Source organism: Neoarius graeffei, chromosome 15 (assembly GCF_027579695.1).
Source record: "Neoarius graeffei isolate fNeoGra1 chromosome 15, fNeoGra1.pri, whole genome shotgun sequence".
NCBI lineage: Eukaryota > Metazoa > Chordata > Actinopteri > Siluriformes > Ariidae > Neoarius > Neoarius graeffei.
In genome coordinates, this window is record NC_083583.1 from 12,698,416 (window position 1) to 12,718,024 (window position 19,609).

A 19,609-nucleotide genomic window follows, 5' to 3' on the forward strand; every position below is an offset into this window, starting at 1 on the left:
CAGATACTACGCCAAATTTCATTGGCTATTGCTTGTTCTCTCAGCCAATCAATGATGCTGTAAGATCATCCATGGCACGCTATCGTCTGGCCTTTGTTCACGAAGTTGCTGAACAAAGCATGGCGTTTCAAGCTTTTGTTATGAAGATGTAGCGTAGTACTAATCTCTAAAGAAAGCATGGCTAAGGGGAAGGGCCAGTGATTCAAGGACTCGTACCGAGAGGAGTTTCCCTTCATTTCGAAGTCAAGTAAGGGCAATCACTACGCGTTTTGTGCTCCATGTCGGTGAGACATTTATGTGGTGCAATAACATCAACTGTTGACTGAGTAAGCTCTCGTCTATTTCTCTAATGTGTACTTTGTCAAAAGTTATATGTGCCAATTGCATTGTTTGAAGTTTTTGCCTGATTCACTGACTATTTTCATACATTGTTGAAAAGAACTTTGCAAATTAATGTAAGATGATAGTTTAGTTTGTCGAATAAATTTTGTCAAACTATTTTGTTTTAGTGTGATTTTTCAGGGTAGTTTTGCTAGAAAGCTTCCCCCGACCCCCTACCAAGACTCAGTACCCAGCCTTGTATTACTATTTACAATTTCGGAATGTTGGCAGCTATGACCTTGTAAAGGTTGGAGTAAAATATATATATATATGGGTCTGTCTCAGAAACTGGGTACTGTGGGGGTACCTCACTAAATATACTGAGTTAAGAATGGTGATGTTGGTTTTAATACAGATAAAACTAAACCTTTGATGTGAATACTCTTCGGAATTTGGCAAAAATTCTGCAAATTTGTGGAAAAATGGCGGCTTGATCTGGGACATGATAAATGGTTGGCTACATCGCGTTCCCTTAAAAAGGTTGCAGTCCACTGAAAAGTCTACAGTTATCACTAATTGTATTTTCAGTTGTAACTTTATCCACCTAAGGATTGGTGCACTCACAGAATAATCATAACCGTAATAAAACATCATGCAAAATATTTGATCACCGTCGTAACTCCATTTTCCGCACACCCAAAACCGTGTTTTTTGATCTAAACGGAAAGCCTCAGGGTCGAGGTCACTACCTCACCAAAAGTAGGAACTTAAAATCACTACGCCGTATAAAAATTGAGTTATAAATCTGCGATTTTGTTTTTTAAAACGAAAGCTGAAAGTTAGGTATAGAATATGTTTCTTACAGAATATGTTACGATGGTAGCTGGTCTTGTATGAATTTCTGAGCTATAAAATGAGTTGTGGTCTATTTTTTACCGTAGCGTGTTATTTGTGTGCGGGGAAGGACACACGTTAACAATTTGCATGTGTAGAATGGAATTTTCCACTCCAACAGTTAGAAGTTGATCGTGCTTCCATTTGTGGTCTTTCTGTTACGCGGGTGATCTGTTCGGACGTTATCGCTGAAAAGGTGAGTTTTGACAGTTTTATTTTGTTTTAGTCTTGCAGTATAAGGCAATAGAATGTTTGTTTCTTTTTCATCTTACTTTCATATTTCATAGTGTTTTGCATATTTCTGGCCAATATTTTGCAACCACGGTCAATTTAGATCGAACTTTTGATAGAATCTACGGCCAGTCATTTTGCCCTGCCCCCCTCCCCCCGCGCTCCGTCCGGTGCGGTCGTGATGTCCCGTTGCTCGCGCGCCGCAGCAGAGACCCGCGCGACCTTCAGCCGGTACAGTCGCTGTTCTTTTACCACCGCCGTTATTCTCATCTTTCCGGTGTGTTCTTGATTTTTCCATTGTGTCCTATTTCGCCATATCAAATACCCACAATGTATCATATTATTCATATTTAAGTGAATAATCAATTCAGTCATCATAACTTGGCATTTTGAACCCAAGCAATCAAAAAGAGGAAATTTATTCAATATTTTCACTCATCTGTGAAGGAGGGGCTTTAATTCTTCATGATGGAGTTATTTTATATGGAAATCAATTTTCCAAAAGCATTTGAATTGTAATAAAAAAAATGTTCCACATTGGAGGCCAGATAAAGCAAGATGCTATCTTTATTCTTATTAAACATGACAAAAGAAATGTTGAGTGTTAGGTAAATGCAAAAAAAAAAAAAGTAAAATTAGAAAATGTATTTTTTGACCATAATGTCCCAAATGAGAGACCAGTTTCTGAGACGGACCTATATATATATATATATATATATATATATATATATATATATATATATATATATATATATAAATAAAAAATATAAAACTGAATTTAATTAATATTCCATTTATTAAAAATGAAAGTTAATAACAAATAGGCCATTTCTTAATAACCATTTATTAATTAATTTATTTATTATTAACTTTTGTACTACCTTCATTTGCTTCTCTTTAGCTCATCTGGCTGTAAGGCCGATGAGCTGTTGCCATGGTGTGGCATCCGTTGTCCATTCAGTTAAATCATATCTCCTCCGTCAGTTCTCCACGGGTTTCAGTTCCGATTGTTTTGTTTGAAAGAACTCATCACGCCGCACAAAACTTGGTCATCATTTTGTCAAATTTTTTGCTGAAGAGTTACTGATTAGGCCAAATTAATGAATTTTCCAGGCCTCTCACTAGAATTGTATCTCCTCTCTCATTGTATAGCTGGGTTTCATGTGCCGTCACATCCACCTCATGAGTTATTCAGAACTTCAGCTGGTGGTCTACCAAAGCTCAGTTGATAGTCTTTGTACGGAGAAGGTGTATTGCTCGCATGAAAAATGCCTTACGCTTGCGTTGTTTTAGGTTGTTCGAATCGATCAAACCGTGAAACTGATAAGTTTCTTCAGGGTTCACCGTGAACTAATAAAAAAGGGTGAACAAACACAGGATTTCACAAAAGGACATGGAGAAAGGTGGCTTTTGAACCTCTCACTGAAATCGAAGAGAGCCGAGTCGAAGCACGCTCGAGTTTCACTTGGTGAAAGGTTTGTATTTCCCTTTCAGCTATGTCCTTAGTGTTTTCCAAGTACTTTTCTTGCTATGTGTCATTATTTTATGGGACTTTTTTTTTTTAGTCATGAAGCACTAAAGTCCTCAGCTGTTTCTTTGTTTCCTCCTCACAAAGTCCATACGCATGAAGGTCGCGACAAAATTCTTCCCCAGCCGTACAGTTACAATGCGCCGTGATCACTTCTCCGTCTTGTTTAACTAAGATCCAGGTCTTTAAAGGGGTTTCTGATGATCTTTGTGAATGATTTACCTGAGAGATAAGAGCCAACACAAGAGAGAATCAAGCCAACTGTTTGTTTACACTTCAACTTGCAGCACTTCGTTGTAAAGATGTGAATGAGAAGCTTAAAGAAAAGCAGCGACTTGATAGCGAGGTCCTTTACCCAGCCATGTACAAAAAAAAAGTTGTACGCCTCCATACTCTTCCACGCTTTCGTCTGTTTTGCGGTGTAGAAGGACGTCTGCAACACCAGATAGTTCGAGATGTCGGGGAACTCGACTGAAGGGTAGTTTTCGAGATCGTATGACAAATCTTTCTTTCCCAGACTGTCGGGGTCGATTCCATTGCACATAGCGATCTTCTGAATATATCTAAAGCAAGCAGTGGCTTCTAGATTACAAGCGTACTCTGATAACATATCGCTAGTTGTTTGCACTACAGCAGTTGTTTAGACCACCAGCTATTTCACTTCTGGTAAAACAGCGAAGAAAAGTCACGTGACCTGAAACCCAGCAATTGTCTCGTCACCCAGCTGTTTTCTCAGCCTGCAAAACTTTGTTCCAGTCCAGCACCAACTTATTTTCTAGTCTGCGATTTAAAATAAGAATGACGAGGTATTTTAAAAATAGTGAAATTAAATATCGCATAAAAGGTGGGCCGGTGAAGAACCAAACGTGTTGCTTGAAAAACGAAACGGGTCAAACAAAACTTAGAGGTGGGGGAAAAAAATGGCTAAAACATGGAAATAAACCTGTTTGTTGTCTTTTGTGTCGTCATGACGGTATTTCTATTGATATTTTGATTCTTAATTTAAATAAATTGGAGTACTCCAATGTGTTACGAGCAGCAAAGGCAATTTTATGATCATTTAAAAAAAAAAATCTAAATCGTGTCTGGAAAATTATTTAAAAAAAAAGGTGAAAACTAGGTGAATTAAATATAGTGTTGTATTCATATTAGTGTTTTTATTTATATTGTACAGGCTTTATTGTAATTTTTATTTACGTATTGCCTTTAATACACTGTTTTTATGTCCCTTGCATGGTCTTGCTCTTATGCGCTGCCCCCTGCAGGATGTGGAGAACATTTTCAGTCGTATCGTGGACATCCACGAGGTGACTCTGAAGCTGCTGGGGCTCATTGAGGACACGGTGGAGATGACCGATGAGGGAAGCCCTCACCCACTGGTGGGCCGCTGCTTTGAAGACTTGGCCGAGGTCTGACTCCGCACAACATCGTATTGGGGGGAGTCTGTCGCACCGAGTTTTAAAAAAAAAAAAAAAAATTGAGCTGAATCTCACACGCCTTTCATTTGCTTTGATTAAAGCAGTGATTGTGGGGGCGTCGTGGCTCAGGTGGTTAAGGCGCCATACCATGAATGCGGGCGACCCGGGTTCGATTCCGGCCCGAGGTCATTTCCCGATCCCTTCCCGTCTCTCTCTCCCGCTCATTTCCTGTCTCTACACTGTCCTATCCAATAAAGGTGCAAAAAGCCCAAAAAAATATCTTTAAAAAAAAAAAAAAAAAGCAGTGATTGTGTTTTAGCTTCAGGGTTCTGCTGTTGTAATTAGAGCTACAGGAATGTCGTGTGTGTGGGATTCGTTCCTGCATTGTTAACTCATGGGTGGGTGGGTCCTTTTACAGGAGCTGGCCTTCGACCCCTACGAGACGTACGCTCAGGACATCCTGCGGCCCGGATTCCATGACCACTTCCTCAGCCAGCTCTCCAAACCCGGCGCAGCCTTCTACCTCCAGGTCAGAGGTCGTGGCTCATCTTCAACAGATAATCGCATTCAGACAAGCGGTCCTTCATGCTAAAGTAGAATTTTTGATGAACCATCGTCCAAGACGAGGAAATAAGGATGCCTTATTAGTTCTGTTCGGACGGAAGCCGAAAGAGAGAGGCCCTTCATATAATCTTTTTTTTTTTTTTTTTATTTACCTTGTTATCCCGAGATAACGACATAATTAATTTAGGATGTCGAGAAAACAACACAACTAATTCGAGATCTCGAGAAAACAAAACAATTATTTCATGATCTCGAGAAAACAGCTGAGATTTCTAGCAGAGCTGCGCCCCCCTGTGGGTCAGACAACGAAGACTTAGAAATTGGCGGACATGTAACAGAGCAGAAATGGCTTTTTACGATGCCTTGAGAGAGAGGGGGGGGGGTCCCAGAGGATGCGTCTATACAGAATGAGAAATAGCCCAAAAGTCAGCATATCACAAGTCTCTTGGCGCACCTGAATGAACCATTTCTCAGCTGTTTACTCGAGATCATGAAATAATTTTGTTTTCTCGAGATCTCGAATTAGTTGTGTTGTTTTCTCGAGATCCTGAATTAAATATGTCGTTATCTCGGGATAACGAAGTGATTAAAACAAAAGCATTATATGAAGGGCCTCTCGCGGCTTCCGTATGTTCAGTATCTTGGTTTTATTTACTTATTTATTTATTTGCCCCCTCCCCCTTTCTTTCACAGTCGATATGTGAAGGCTTCAAAGAGGCCGTGCAGTACGTATTACCTCGGCTGCTCCTGACCCCGGTTTACCACTGCCTCCACCACTTTGAGATATTAAAGGTGAGCGTGTTGTCGAGTAATCACATTTATACACATTAAAACTCCCGTAAGGAGTAAAAAAAAAACGAGGAGGGGAGGGTCTTGGTGGTTCTGAAGGTGTCCGATGGACTGACAGACGGAGTAACGGACGACAAGACAGACGGTTGGTTGACCAGATGGAATGATAAACTGCCAGACATGCTTATACAATGAGAAATTGCCGGACATGAGTGAGACAGGTTGGAAGGCAGCGTGATGGACTCCCGGACATCTAGAACTGACCGACTACCAGCGAGAGCGATGAACTGCCAGGTGGCGTTCGGGGGGGGGACAGATTGAATGACAAGAAGGCCAGACGATGAAACTGACTGTGAGGCGGAGTTTCGGTATCAGGAAGTATGATCTTATGCTTAGTATTCGTATCAACGCGGAGGTGATTATAGAAAATCACGCTCGCCGATTGGTCGAGAAATTCAGACTATTTCTCAGTAATCACCTCGAGCGACTCGGCAAAATGGCGGCCGATCGCTTCGTCACCGTAAGCGAGGAAGAATTAGAAATGATGAAAGAAAACGCTCTTCCTGAAAGGACTAAAGACGCTACGAAGTTTGGTCTAAAATCTTCAAAGGTAAGGTGGGATTGTGATTGGTTTTATCGATTTCAAAACAAAGTATTTTATGTAACTCGGCGTCGATACGTGACAAGTTTGCGCCCCGCCGTTATTACATTTGCATACCACTTTTTGAAGTTTGAAGTAAATTACTTTTTTTCTGTTTAATATGATTTTAAAGAAAATAAATAATAATCACACAATAATCACAATTTTGAGGCGCAGCCAGGGGCCGGAAGGAATCCTGTTTGGGAACCACAGGATTTCATCTCTGCTTTTTGCGGATGATGTTGTCCTGTTGGCTTCTTCAAACCAGGACCTTCAGCATGCACTGGGGCGGTTTGCAGTCGAGTGCGAAGCGGCTGGGATGAGAATCAGCACCTCCAAGTCCGAGGCCACGGTTCTTGACCGGAAAAGGGTGGCTTGCCCTCTCCAGGTTGGTGGAGAAGTCCTGCCTCAAGTGGAGGAGTTTAAGTATCTCGGGATCTTGTTCACGAGTGAGGGAGGGATGGAGCGTGAGCTCGACAGGCGGATCGGTGCAGCCTCCGCAGTGATGCGGTCGCTTTACCGGTCCGTCGTGGTGAAGAAGGAGCTGAGCCAAAAGGCGAAGCTCTCAATTTACCGGTCGATCTACGTTCCGAGACTCACCTATGGTCATGAGCTTTGGGTAATGACCGAAAGAACAAGATCGTGGATACAAGCGGCCGAAATGAGTTTCCTTCGCAGGGTGGCTGGGCGCTCCCTTAGAGATAGGGTGAGAAGCACAGTCACTCGGGAGGAGCTCGGAGTAGAGCCGCTGCTCCTCCACATCTTTTTCGGATGCCTCCTGGACGCCTCCCTGGGGAAGTGTTCCAGGCATGTCCCCCCGGGGAAGACCCAGGACACGCTGGAGGGACTATGTGTCTCGGCTGGCCTGGGAACGCCTCGGTGTTCTTCCCGAGTAGCTGGCCGAGGTGTCTGGGGAAAGGGAAATTTGGGCTTCCATGCTTAGACTGCTGCCTCTGCGACCCGGTCCCGGATAAAGTGGAAGAAGACGAGACGAAATAATAATAATGTATTTTTATACTAAATTATCTGCTTCAGGGTCAGTGAATATCGGTGATTATTTCCCTCATCTAAAAATTCCCATGCAGGGATGGCTCACGTGACACAAAATAGTTCCACCATTGATTAAGCAATGTATCTTGTAACGTCAAAAAAAAAAAAGGATATGGTGTGAATCAGTCATGGTATATTTTTGGATATACCATGAACTGACATCACAATTTCAAGCTGTATGGCCAACTTGAGTTTTTTTTTTTCTTTAAACAGTAAAGACAGACAAAAATGGAAATCATTCATACAGTCGAGATTTAAAAAAAAAAACAAACATTTCAGCCAGGTGGATTTTCAACCAAAAATTACCAAATTTTTACCAAAAATAATGGTTTAGTCACTGACTCGAGTCTCAGCTGTGGCTCTGCGAGTCTTTGTGTAGATCTCCACATCATGATCATGCCTAGCGAGGCAGGCGATAGCATGGCAAAAAAAGAATGAATGAATAAATATTTTATAAAAGGTTTAAAAAAAAAAGTGAGAGCATGGTACGTTGCACATGCGCAGGTCAAAGGTCGCGCTGACGTAAACAACAATCATGGCTGCCTCCAGTGAGTTGATGCCGATAACACTTCTAGTTTGTAATTTTTTTGATGAGGGCTATAAATGAAATACACTGTGCACTGAGAGGCTCCGGGAATTATGGATTCTCTTCGGTGACTGGTGCAGGACCATTTTCTGAGGGGCGTGGTCACGAATTTCAACCGGAGCCTCTCAGTGTATGGTGTATTTGATTAATAATGACCCCGACTTCGTCTCAATTATTATTCGCTGATGATCAGTTCACCTTCAGTGAATAATTGTTAATTAGTTGTTAATAGTTATTACGATTCCATAAAAGTGACACTTCTGCCAAAATAAAAACACGTGCCTCGCAGATGGGTGAAGCTTCCTCTACAAGCAAGTATTCGATAAAATTCCAAAAAGATTACTCGCCTTCTTTTGAGACTGACGGGGAACTTGACCCTTGGGTCCTGTCGGTGTGGAACACAGAACTGTGGCGTTCTGAAACGTTTGTTAAATATTCCAGTAATTTTGTTTGACCTTCTCTGGAATGGGATCAACAGGTCGAAGGTTTTACCTGAATTTCTTTAAGGTTCAGCTGAAGTCACAAGGGCCACACCACGTGTCTGGAAGAGCATTGTTTTGTTGTGTTTTTTGCGTTGGAATTGAGGCACTAAGCCTCTTTTCAGGATTCTGTTGCAGAAGGGATGTAAATCTGTCTGAAATGCCTTGAAGTTCTTTGCTGCTTTGTGCATATTTGGGCTTTTAAAGTGTGTGTACATGGTGAACCAATTTCATGTGCTTTAGTCGGTATTGTAAATGTAGCTGAAAGTAAATCCTCTTTCTTAAATACACACGCGCGCACGCAGCGAGAGAGCGATGGAGCTGGGCTGAGGCCTGCAGGCTGGAGCTCTCTGCGCTCGAGATTATTCTGTCCTTAGTTTATTGAGTCATCAGTAACAGCACTTGTGAGGGAGAGACAATGAGAGACCTCCTGCCTTTCTTTCTTTCTTTCTTGGCTTGCTTGCTTTTTTTCCCCTTGGCCTGCCTTTCTTCTTTTCTTGGTCTGTCTGTCTTTCCTTCTTTCTTACTCGATCTTGTCTTGCTTGCTTGGTCTTTTTTCCTTGGTCTGTCTTTCTTTCTTGATCTTGCATGCTTTTTCCCCCTTGGTCTGTCTTTCTTTCTTGATCTTGTCTGGCTTTCTTCCTTTTTTTTTCTTGGTCTTTTTCTCTCTCAATCCTGCTTGCTTCCCCCCGCCTCTTTCTTTCTTTCTTTCTTTCTTTCTTTCTTTCTTTCTTTCTTTCTTTCTTTCTTCCCTCCCTACAACAGGTCTGTCTGTATTTACTTTTTGTAGTCTTGTCTCTTCTTTCTTCCTTCCTTCCCTCCCTCCCGCCCCCAACAGGTCTGTCTGTATGTATTTACTTTTTGTAGTCTTGTCTTTTTCTTTCTCTTTTCTTTCTTTCTTGCCCCCCAACAGGTCTGTCTGTATTTACTTTTTGTAGTCTTTCTTTCTTTCTTTCTTTCTTTCTTTCTTTCTTTCTTTCTTTCTTTCTTTCTTTCTTTCTTTCTTTCTTTCTTCCCTCCCTACAACAGGTCTGTCTGTATTTACTTTTTGTAGTCTTGTCTTTTTCTTTCTCTTTTCTTTCTTTCTTGCCCCCCAACAGGTCTGTCTGTATTTACTTTTTGTAGTCTTTCTTTCTTTCTTTCTTTCTTTCTTTCTTTCTTTCTTTCTTTCTTTCTTTCTTTCTTTCTTTCTTTCTTTCTTTCTTTCTTTCTTTCTTTCTTTCTTTCTTTCTTTCTTTCTTTCTTTCTTTCTTTCTTTCTTTCTTTCTTTCTTTCTTTCTTTCTTTCTTTCTTTCTTTCTTTCTTTCTTTCTTTCTTTCTTTCTTTCTTTCTTTCTTTCTTTCTTTCTTTCTTTCTTTCTTTCTTTCTTTCTTTCTTTCTTTCTTTCTTTCTTTCTTTCTTTCTTTCTTTCTTTCTTTCTTTCTTTCTTTCTTTCTTTCTTTCTTTCTTTCTTTCTTTCTTTCTTTCTTTCTTTCTTTCTTTCTTTCTTTCTTTCTTTCTTTCTTTCTTTCTTTCTTTCTTTCTTTCTTTCTTTCTTCCTCCCCCCCCCCCCAACAGGTCTGTCTGTATTTACTTTTTGTAGTCTTTCTCTCTCTCTATCCCCCGTGTTTTTCTAAATTCCTTTTTTTTACTCGTTTTCTCCATTCTTTCCCTTTCTGTTGTGCTTAATCTCCCTGTTCTTTGGCATCACAGCAACTGGAGGAGAAAAGTGAGGATGAGGACGATAAGGAACGTCTGAAGCAGGCAATCACTGCACTCCTCAACCTTCAGAGCAGCATGGAGAGGATCTGCTCCAAAAGCCTGGCCAAGAGAAGACTCAGGTACATACGTGTCCACACACACACACGCGAAAAAAAAACCTCTGCATGAGGAGAAGATCAGGGTCAGATTCAGCTGCTGAACTGGAACTCTGACGACCTGATCATCTCACACACTTCAGCCTGAAAAGCATTTAGATATGAAACTCAAACCCTCACTTAAAGCTTGTACACACAACAATCTCACACACACACACACACACACACACACACACACACACACACACACACACACACACCTTTTCCTGTACCCCTCCCATCCTCCCCGCTCCACCCAGACTCGGTCCTGAGCTCCCTCACCACCCCTTGCCCCTAAAATAGCCGTGGTGTATGACCGAGTGAGGGGGGTCAGCATGTTGTCCCAGGGATGTTGCGTCAGGGTTTGGGCCGTCCAGCCCGGCTGTTATTGTTCTCAGGATGGAAAAGAGAGAGAGAGAGAGAGAGAGAGAAGGTGCACATTTGCGGGACAGAAATTCAAATCTTTTGGAAGCAGAGTTCAGCATCTCTTCTTCTCTTGGGGCTTTGCTTCTCGTTTGGGTTTCAAAATCTTGAATTTCTGCACCGAATCATTCCACGGCCCATCTTCACCATCCAAAATGGCATCAACGAAGTGGATTTAAAAGATCTTCCCCTCTTTCTTTTGGTGATTGAAATTTTTACCTGGTTCTAGTCTTTTTTTATGGGGAAAGGATGGCTTATTTTACGGTAGGTGGCTTTTAGTTTTGTTTTTCCCACATTTCCAAATGCACATTTTGTTTTTTTTGGTAGCTCTGAGCAGCCTTCCTGTTTCTCTTGACTTCTTTGTATGAGGGTAAGAACAAAGGGTCAATCGACGGTGCTGCTCCTTTTGGTCATTTTTCCACCTGAGAGCATTTGACAGATCAAGTTTGAAGGAAATCTTTTGACAATCTGTCTTCTGGGGTTGTTGAACTTTTTTTTTTTTGTTATCTTGTTTTACTGTTATTCCAGATTTCGTTATGTATCCCTGCCAAAGCAAGGCAATATGAATCAACTGGTCTTGTATACCTGAGGAAAGAGTAAAACTCTGACTCTCTTTTCTTTCCATCCACTTGTTGCTGTTTTGCCATTTTGCTATTGAGTATCAAGGCATTATAGTGTAGTGTGTCATGCCCTCAGCGCCACCCTTTGCAGGCACCAGGCTGTTTGAAACACACGTTCCACATGCAGGCACTGGTATGAGGAAAGAGCCAGCGATTGGAAAACGCTGCACTCCAGAAAACATCAGTAAGCTCCTTTTCCCCACTAGTCCCGCGCTACCACTGGCTGTTGTAAATCCCCTCCTGATTGTCCCCATCCTTCCTTCCAACCTGAGTGATTGTATAACAGCAGAAAATCTTAACCACAATGAATTAAAAACAAGCAAATCACTGCAATCTGATTTTGAGAGAGAGAGCGATGCAGATCTTTTCTCCATCAGTGACCTCGCCAAGCCATCTCTTAGGTTCTCCTAATTGTCGAATTAGACTCTCAGATCTCGATAGGTTGAGCAATCAGTTTTAAGCTGACGAGAAACCTCCATGTGGCTGAGTCACTGCTACTGTAGACAAAGCCAGTCTTCCTTTCAGTCGCAAGGTTTCTATTTTCAGTGTTGAAAAACAATGCTTGTGTGTAGAAGTATTGTGAGTGACAGAACCCTGCTTTCGTTCTCACCCCCTCCCTTTCTGTTTGCACTCCCCTCCCTTGGCAGTATTGGCTTTGCACAAATGTTTTTGCTTTTTTTTTTTTTTCCCTTCCCCCTCGGCTCTCCTTCTCTAGCGAGTCGGCCTGCCGCTTCTACAGTCAGCAGATGAAGGGCAAGCACCTGGCCATCAAGAAGATGAACGAGATCCAGAGGAACATCGATGGCTGGGAGGGCAAAGACATCGGCCAGTGCTGCAACGAGTTTATAATGGAGGGCACGTTGACACGGGTAGGTGCCAAGCACGAGCGCCACATCTTCCTCTTCGATGGCCTGATGATTTGCTGCAAGTCCAACCACGGACAGCCACGCCTGCCGGGGGCCAGTGCTGCCGAATACAGGTTGAAAGAAAAGTTCTTCATGCGCAAGGTAAGTGGGAATGGATGGAATCATGGAGGCTTGAATATTTGAGATGGAAAAATGGATGATGGTGGGAACAGGTGGCTTGATGCTTGAGTGGGATTGATGGACTAAGAGATGGTATTTAAAAAAAAAAGGTTGGGATGCAGTATGATGGATGAAAGTAGGAAGACATGGTTGAGCAGTTGATGGTTCAGCGGTTGATGGACCTTTTGGTGTTCATGGGATGAGGTGTACAAATGGATGGCGTTGATGGGAAGAAATGGATAAGTGCTGGTGTTGAAGAGAGATTGATCAGATGATTGTGTTGGTGGAAAACGGGTTAACTAGACCAGTGTTTCTCAACCACTCGGCCTGGGCCACGAAGCGCCATTTAGTGGGCCGCAAATTTTTTTTCAAGTTTCAAGCCAAATACTAAATAGTTCAGGATGTCGTGGTGTCCCAAATCCGGTAGCTGGATTGCCGTACGCTTTTCAAGTGGAATAGATACATTTGTGGGTAAATTAAGAACAACAAGCCTTTTATTTTGTCACATTTAACCCACTTGTGCGCGCGCACACAGAGAGAGAGAGAGGGTGCACAGGTGGCTGAATAAATAAATGTGTGGTAAATTATATGGATCTGTGCTGCCTTCTGGAAGGGAAGACCTAAAACTTATAGCATCCTTGCAACCTTCTCAAAGACGCGTACAAAAAGCCCAGAAACTCCACCTTACCCGGGCAAAAACGATACAGGATTTATCTTGTCGTGTCCTGATCCCCAGCTCTTTAACCCAGCCATATATAAAAAGTTGTTCTCCTCCATACTCGTCCAGGTTTTCATCTGTGTGTCCGTGTAGGACGATGTCTGCAGCACCAGGTAGTTTGAGACGTCGGGGAACTCAATGGATGGATAATTTTCCAGCTCGTAATGAATGAACGACTTTATTTAAACACAATAAGTTGATCAGCAGAGCTGGTGGGGTCGTGCATGTACAGATACAAATAATTACAAATACAGAAGACGAAAAATATACATCGTCTTTATAAAAAAAACCAAACTTGAATCCGTTAATTTTCACATTAAGTTCATTAATAGTACGCATAACTATTGTCTTTGTATTTAGTTCCTGCTATAATAGGATCAAAATTTATTCTGCTAATGTCAAATTTAGCAAGTAAATCTTTTTCATAGGAAAAATCCTTCTTTGTTAGCGTGTAAGGATCGAATCCCATTGAGGGGTTTCTATATCCACTTCTTTTGAGTGTACTTCCTGGTTTTAATAACTTGCTTGTTTGCTGAACACAAACATGGCAATAAGTTCTTGTGTTAATGGACCAGACTTCACTTTTGGATCATTAATCCCTTTTGACTGAGAATGCCCTGCATGCCGGGTTTGGCTTCTGGCACATCCATACAGTTTTAAATACAATACACTACCGTTCAAAAGTTTGGGGTCACCCAGACAATTTTGTGTTTTCCATGAAAAGTCGCACTTTTATTTGCCACCATAAGTTGTAAAATGAATAGAAAATATAGTCGAGACATTTTTCTGGCCATTTTGAGCATTTAATCGACCCCACAAATGTGATGCTCCAGAAACTCAATCTGCTCAAAGGAAGGTCAGTTTTATAGCTTCTCTAAAGAGCTCAACTGTTTTCAGCTGTGCTAACATGATTGTACAAGGGTTTTCTAATCATCCATTAGCCTTCTGAGCCCATGTTTACATTAGACCGTATCAGCGGATCATCAGATTAACGTTTTTAAAACGATTAGTGTGCACACAGCAACACCAATACACGATTTGCGTGCACACAGCAACGCCAATACACGGATACGCTCGGCTCCGCAGACATCCTGCGCTCCAAATCACTCCGCCCTGAACAGCGAGTGCCCTCTGGAGGGTGCGCACTCCGGCCCTGCGCAGCTCACAGAGCGCGCGAGTGAAGTGCACGAGCCACGATTCGGGACTGAGCCGCTGTGTGTGAGATCCCCGCGCATATCACTTACCACCTGCAAGTGGAAGGATGGCAAGCCTAAAGACAATCATAACTACACAATGGGCAGTATTTGCATCAGTATTTGCAGTATTTTCATACTTTTATACTCTTTAATGAAAGGTGATACAAGGCGGAAGTCCGCGCCGTTTTTCAGCAGTCGTGTCACATGACCAACGCCAGCGAATCAGGAAGGTGGATGTCACAGTGACATTGTCCAATGAGACGCCAGCTAGAGCTCAGCACAGCGTATCCGCGTATTCTCAATGTTTACACAGCACCGGACCACACACGATCTAGATTGAATACGTGGACGCTGGCGGATTCCCGTTTCCTGGCGTTTCCAGGCGGTTTAATGTAAACGGACAGTGCATCCGCGAAGAAAATGAGACAGATACGGTCTAATGTAAACGTAGCCTGAGGCAGTGACCAAACACATTGTACCATTAGAACACTGGAGTGAGAGTTGCTGGAAATGGGCCTCTATACACCTATGTAGATATTGCACCAAAAACCAGACATTTGCAGCTAGAATAGTCATTTACCACATTAGCAATGTATAGAGTGGATTTCTGATTAGTTTAAAGTGATCTTCATTGAAAAGAACAGTGCTTTTCTTTCAAAAATAAGGACATTTCAAAGTGACCCCAAACTTTTGAACGGTAGTGTACCTACAATTAAAAACAGTTTGTTTTTATTGCGTTTATTTAAGTCCTGGGCTCCCATCTGTAACAGGGAGTGATGTATTAATGGAATGCAACATGTTACAATAGGCTATTAGAATAGATGAGCCAAAATAATTGGGGATCTTTTTTAATGGGCCCCGACTCGTTACAAGTATGAATAGGTCGGCCTTAAAGCAGAAAAGGTTGAGAACCCCTGAACTAGACAATGTTGGTGGATGTTGTTGATGAGAAGAGGTCGATAGATGAATCCATGGTCTTGGAGAGGTGGATGAACAGATATATATTTGGGAAGAGAGGAGTAGCGGTGATGTGAAAAGATGTGGGTTTGGTGGATGGTTGAAGGGATGAAATGGAATGATGAGTTGGATTGTTTGACAAGAATGATGGATAGCGTTGATGGTTGAGCGATTGATGGACCTTTGGTGTTGGTCGGATGAGGTGTGAGAAGAAAAGGAAGAGGGCTTGTGTTGAAAAGAGATTGATCAGCCGATTGTGTTGGTGGAAAATGCGGCGGCTCGACAATGTTGGTGAGAAGAGCTGGATAGGTGAATCTATGGTCTGGGGGGAGGTGGATGAGTGGATATATTTGGGAAAAGATGACTCGTGAAAATATGAAAAGATGTGGGTTTGGTGGATGGTCGAAGGGATGGAATGACAGTTGAACGATGTTGGTGGGTAAACATGGATAGTTGGATTGTTTTAGTTGACAGGAATGATGGATAGAGTTGGTGGGGGTAGGGGGGAAAAGTTGATGGATGGGTATTGTTGATTTAAAAAAAGTCAGTTGATGGATGGATGTCAGGAGAAGGATAGATGAGTAGGTACATGATGCTGGGAAGGTGAGCGATATCACTGGGAGGAGATGGTGGACGTGCAAATGGGGAAGTGTGGATAGGTGATAATGGTAAGAGATGGATAGATGTCATTTGGATGGTGTTGGAAGAGATGAATAGAAAGTATTGGTGAAATTCGAGGGATGCTCGGATTGTGTTAGTTGGAAAAGTTGGGTAGTTGGTATTGGGAAGAAACAGCAGTTAGTATGAGGAGTGAATGGAGGATGATCGTTGGTGGGAGGAAGGATAAACGGATATTAGGGACAGATGGTGGATCCATCCGTTGGGAAGAATGCTGACAAACGACAGATTGATGAAATTATTTGGAAAAGGACGAGTGGTGTTTGTGAGACGGTAGATGGAAGTTGTTGGGTAGAACTCCAGATGGGTTGGTGGTGAACCCGTTGATGGAAAGAGAAGATAGATGCTGGTGGTAGAGGTAAACGAGGGCCTGGAGAAAGGCAAGCTGAATAGACATGTCATTTTCCACTCAAGGAAAGAACTTCAACAGTTAGTTCTACTGTAGACATTTGTCTGTTTTACAGTATTTGCAGAAACAATCGATCAACCAACTTGCAGATCAGCACAGAAAACGCCTTTATCACCCTTCCTCTAGGTCCAAATCAACGACAAGGACGACAAGGAGGGTGAGTACCGGCATGCCTTTGAGCTCATCCTGAAGGACGGCAACAGCGTGGTGTTTGCAGCGAAGTCTGCTGAAGAGAAGAACGGTTGGATGGCGGCGCTGATTTCACTTCAGTACCGCTCTACTCTGGAGCGTATGCTTGACACGGCCATGCTGCAGGAGGAGAAAGAGGAGCAGATGAGGCTTCCCGGTGCCGAGATCTACCGCTTTGCAGAGCCCGACTCGGAGGAGAACGTGGTGTTCGAAGAGAACGTGCAGTCCCAGTCTGGGATCCCAATAATCAAGGCAGGGACGGTGCTGAAACTCATCGAGAGGCTCACCTTCCACATGTATGCAGGTCAGAGCAAGACTGTGTCTCTGGTTTGTACAATACATGCATGATTTTGAAGGCCAGATTATTGGTTTCCATGGTAGTCGAGACCATTGCAGTAAAATACTTTGGATAATCTTTGACTGGCATGATAGTTGTCTTGCATTTTTGCCTGGACCAGTCAGCATCTTCTGATGAACTTGAGGACCGGTGATGGATTATTGATGTCCAGGTGAGGTGTGGAAATCAACAGCAACGTAGCTGGCAAGCACTGACGAGCTTTGAAGTGAAGAACAAACACTTGGGGTGTGCTGTTAGAGGAAAACGAGACAGTCAACGAGGGCGTAGCTCGCTCCGGCCCCGTCTAGTCCGGAAAGAACGATCTAAAGTGGGCCACCTTATGGGCGCAATAAATGTTGCAAGCTATATATAGAAGCGATATCCACCCTAGGAATACCAACCTATTTGCCAGAAAGGAACCAAAATGGCGAGGAATTGACCGAGAAGAAGCGATTTTTGTTGAACTGCTCGTTAAGGTTTAATTAGTCCATAACTTTTTCATTAATAATTGTAATTAAGCAAATCTGGGTAGAAGTTACAGTGCCTTGAAAAAGTATTCATACCCCTTGAACTTTTTCACATTTTTCCACCTTACAACCACCAACTTAAGTTTTTTTTTTTTATTTTTAGAGTAGCACGTAATTGTGAAGTGAAACGAAAATGATAAATGGTCTTCAGAATTATAAACAAATAAAAATCTGAAAAATGTGGTGTGCATTAGTATTCAGCCCCCTGTACTCTGATATCTCTAAATACAATCCAGTGCAATCAGTTGCCTTCAGAAGTCATCTAATTAGTTAATAGAGTCCTACTGTGTGTAATTTACTCTCGGCATAAATACACTTGTTCTGTGAAGGCCTCAGTGGTTTGTTAGAGAACACTGAAGAACAAACAGCATCACGAAGACCAAAGAACCCACCAGACAGGTCAGGGATAAAGTTCTGGAGAAGTTTAAAGCAGGGTCAGGTTATGAAAAAAAAAATATCCCAAGCTCTGAACATCTCAAGAAGCACTGTTCAATCCATCATTCAAAAATGGAAAAAGTATGGCACAACTGCAAACCTACCAAGACATGGCCGTCCACCTAAACTGACAGAGCGAGCAAGGAGAGCACTGGTCAGAGAAGCAGCCAAGAGGCCCATGATCACTCTGGAGGAGCTGCAGAAATCCACAGCTCACGTGGGAAAATCTGTGCACAGGACAACTATAAGTCGTACACTCCACAAATCTGGCCGTTTTGGAAGAGTGGCAAGAAGAACGCCATTGTTGAAAGACAGCCATAAGAAGCCATGTAGGGGACACAGCAAACATGTGGAAGAAGGTGCTTTGGTCAGATGAGACCAAAGTTGAGCTTTTTGGCCTAAATGCAAAGTGCTATGTGTGGTGGAAAACTAACACTGCTCATCACCCTGCACACACCATCCCCACTGTGAAACATGGTGGTGGCAGCATCATGCTATGGGGATGCTTTTCTTCAGCAGGGACAGGGAAGCTGGTCAGAGTTGATGGGAAGATGGATGGAGCTAAATACAGGGCAATCCTGGAAGAAAACCTGTTGGAGGCTGCAAAAGACTTGAGACTGGGAAGGAGATTCACCTTCCAGCAAGACAATGACCCTAAACATACAGCCAGAGCTACAATGGAATGGTTTAGATCAAAGAATATTCGTGTGTTAGAATGGCCCAGTCAAAGTCCAGACCTAAATCCCATTGAGCGTCTGTGGCGAGACTTGAAAATTGCTGTTCACAGACGCTCTCCATCCAATCTGGCCGAGCTTGAGCTATTTTGCAAAGAAGAATGGGCAAAAATTTCAGTGTCTAGATGTGCAAAGCTGGTAGAGACACACCACGAAAGACTTGCAGCTGTAATTGTAGCAAAAGGTGGCTCTACAAAGTATTGACGCAGGGGGGCTGAATACTAATGCACACCACATTTTTCAGATTTTTATTTGTTTAAAATTTTGAAGACCATTTATTTTCGTTTCGCTTCACAATTATGTGCTACTCTGTGTTGGTCTGTCACGTAAAATCTCAATAAAAACCTTTTAAGTTCGTGGTTGTAAGGTGGAAAAATGTGAAAAAGTTCAAGGGGTATGAATACTTTTTTCAAGGCACTGTATATGCACCCTCGGTACTCCTACCGTCATGTGAGAAAGAATCAAAATCGGTGAAGAACTGAGGGAGAAGAAGCGATTTATGTGGGGCTTAATTACACCATATTATTAATTGCAATTATGCAAATTTGGGTAGAAGCTATATGCACCCTTGGAAGACTTACCTTCCTGCCAAAAAGGATAAAAATCGGTGAAGAATTGAGAGAGAAGAAGCGATTTTTATGAAATGTGGACGCTGCCGGACGGATGACGGACAACACATGATGATGTAATAATCAAAGGCAGGGAGGTGTGATGCATCTCAACGGATGTGAAGTCACCGTTTCCATCTAGAAGTTGATTATTTTCCAATAACAGCACATCTTTAAGTGTTTTTTTTTTTTTTCCTTTTATACAATGCGTCTGTGCCACCAGTGAGAATTTTTCAGCGTATTAATGATGTGGAACATCAGCGAAGCAAGATGTTATTACTCATAATGGCTATAGGTCGTTCACCTTCTATCATGAGACGCTTCTTAAAAGAGAACTGAAGACAAATTTTTTTCTCATCAAAATTCTATTTATCTCATTTTATTAAATATCGGAATGCATTTTTGATCGGGGTGGCAT

General features: G+C 42.4%; 1 protein-coding gene across 1 annotated transcript in view; it reads left to right on the forward strand.

The window, feature by feature from the left end:
• The window catches only part of sos1 (son of sevenless homolog 1 (Drosophila)), a 147,970-nt gene that overhangs the window by 75,433 nt on the left and 52,928 nt on the right, over positions 1-19,609 (forward strand). Inside the window, exons 6-11 of the mRNA XM_060940873.1 lie at positions 4,240-4,383; positions 4,811-4,921; positions 5,650-5,748; positions 10,193-10,320; positions 12,094-12,385; positions 16,488-16,854. Coding sequence (XP_060796856.1) covers positions 4,240-4,383; positions 4,811-4,921; positions 5,650-5,748; positions 10,193-10,320; positions 12,094-12,385; positions 16,488-16,854 — 1,141 coding nt within the window. The remainder of the gene's footprint in view (positions 1-4,239; positions 4,384-4,810; positions 4,922-5,649; positions 5,749-10,192; positions 10,321-12,093; positions 12,386-16,487; positions 16,855-19,609) is intronic.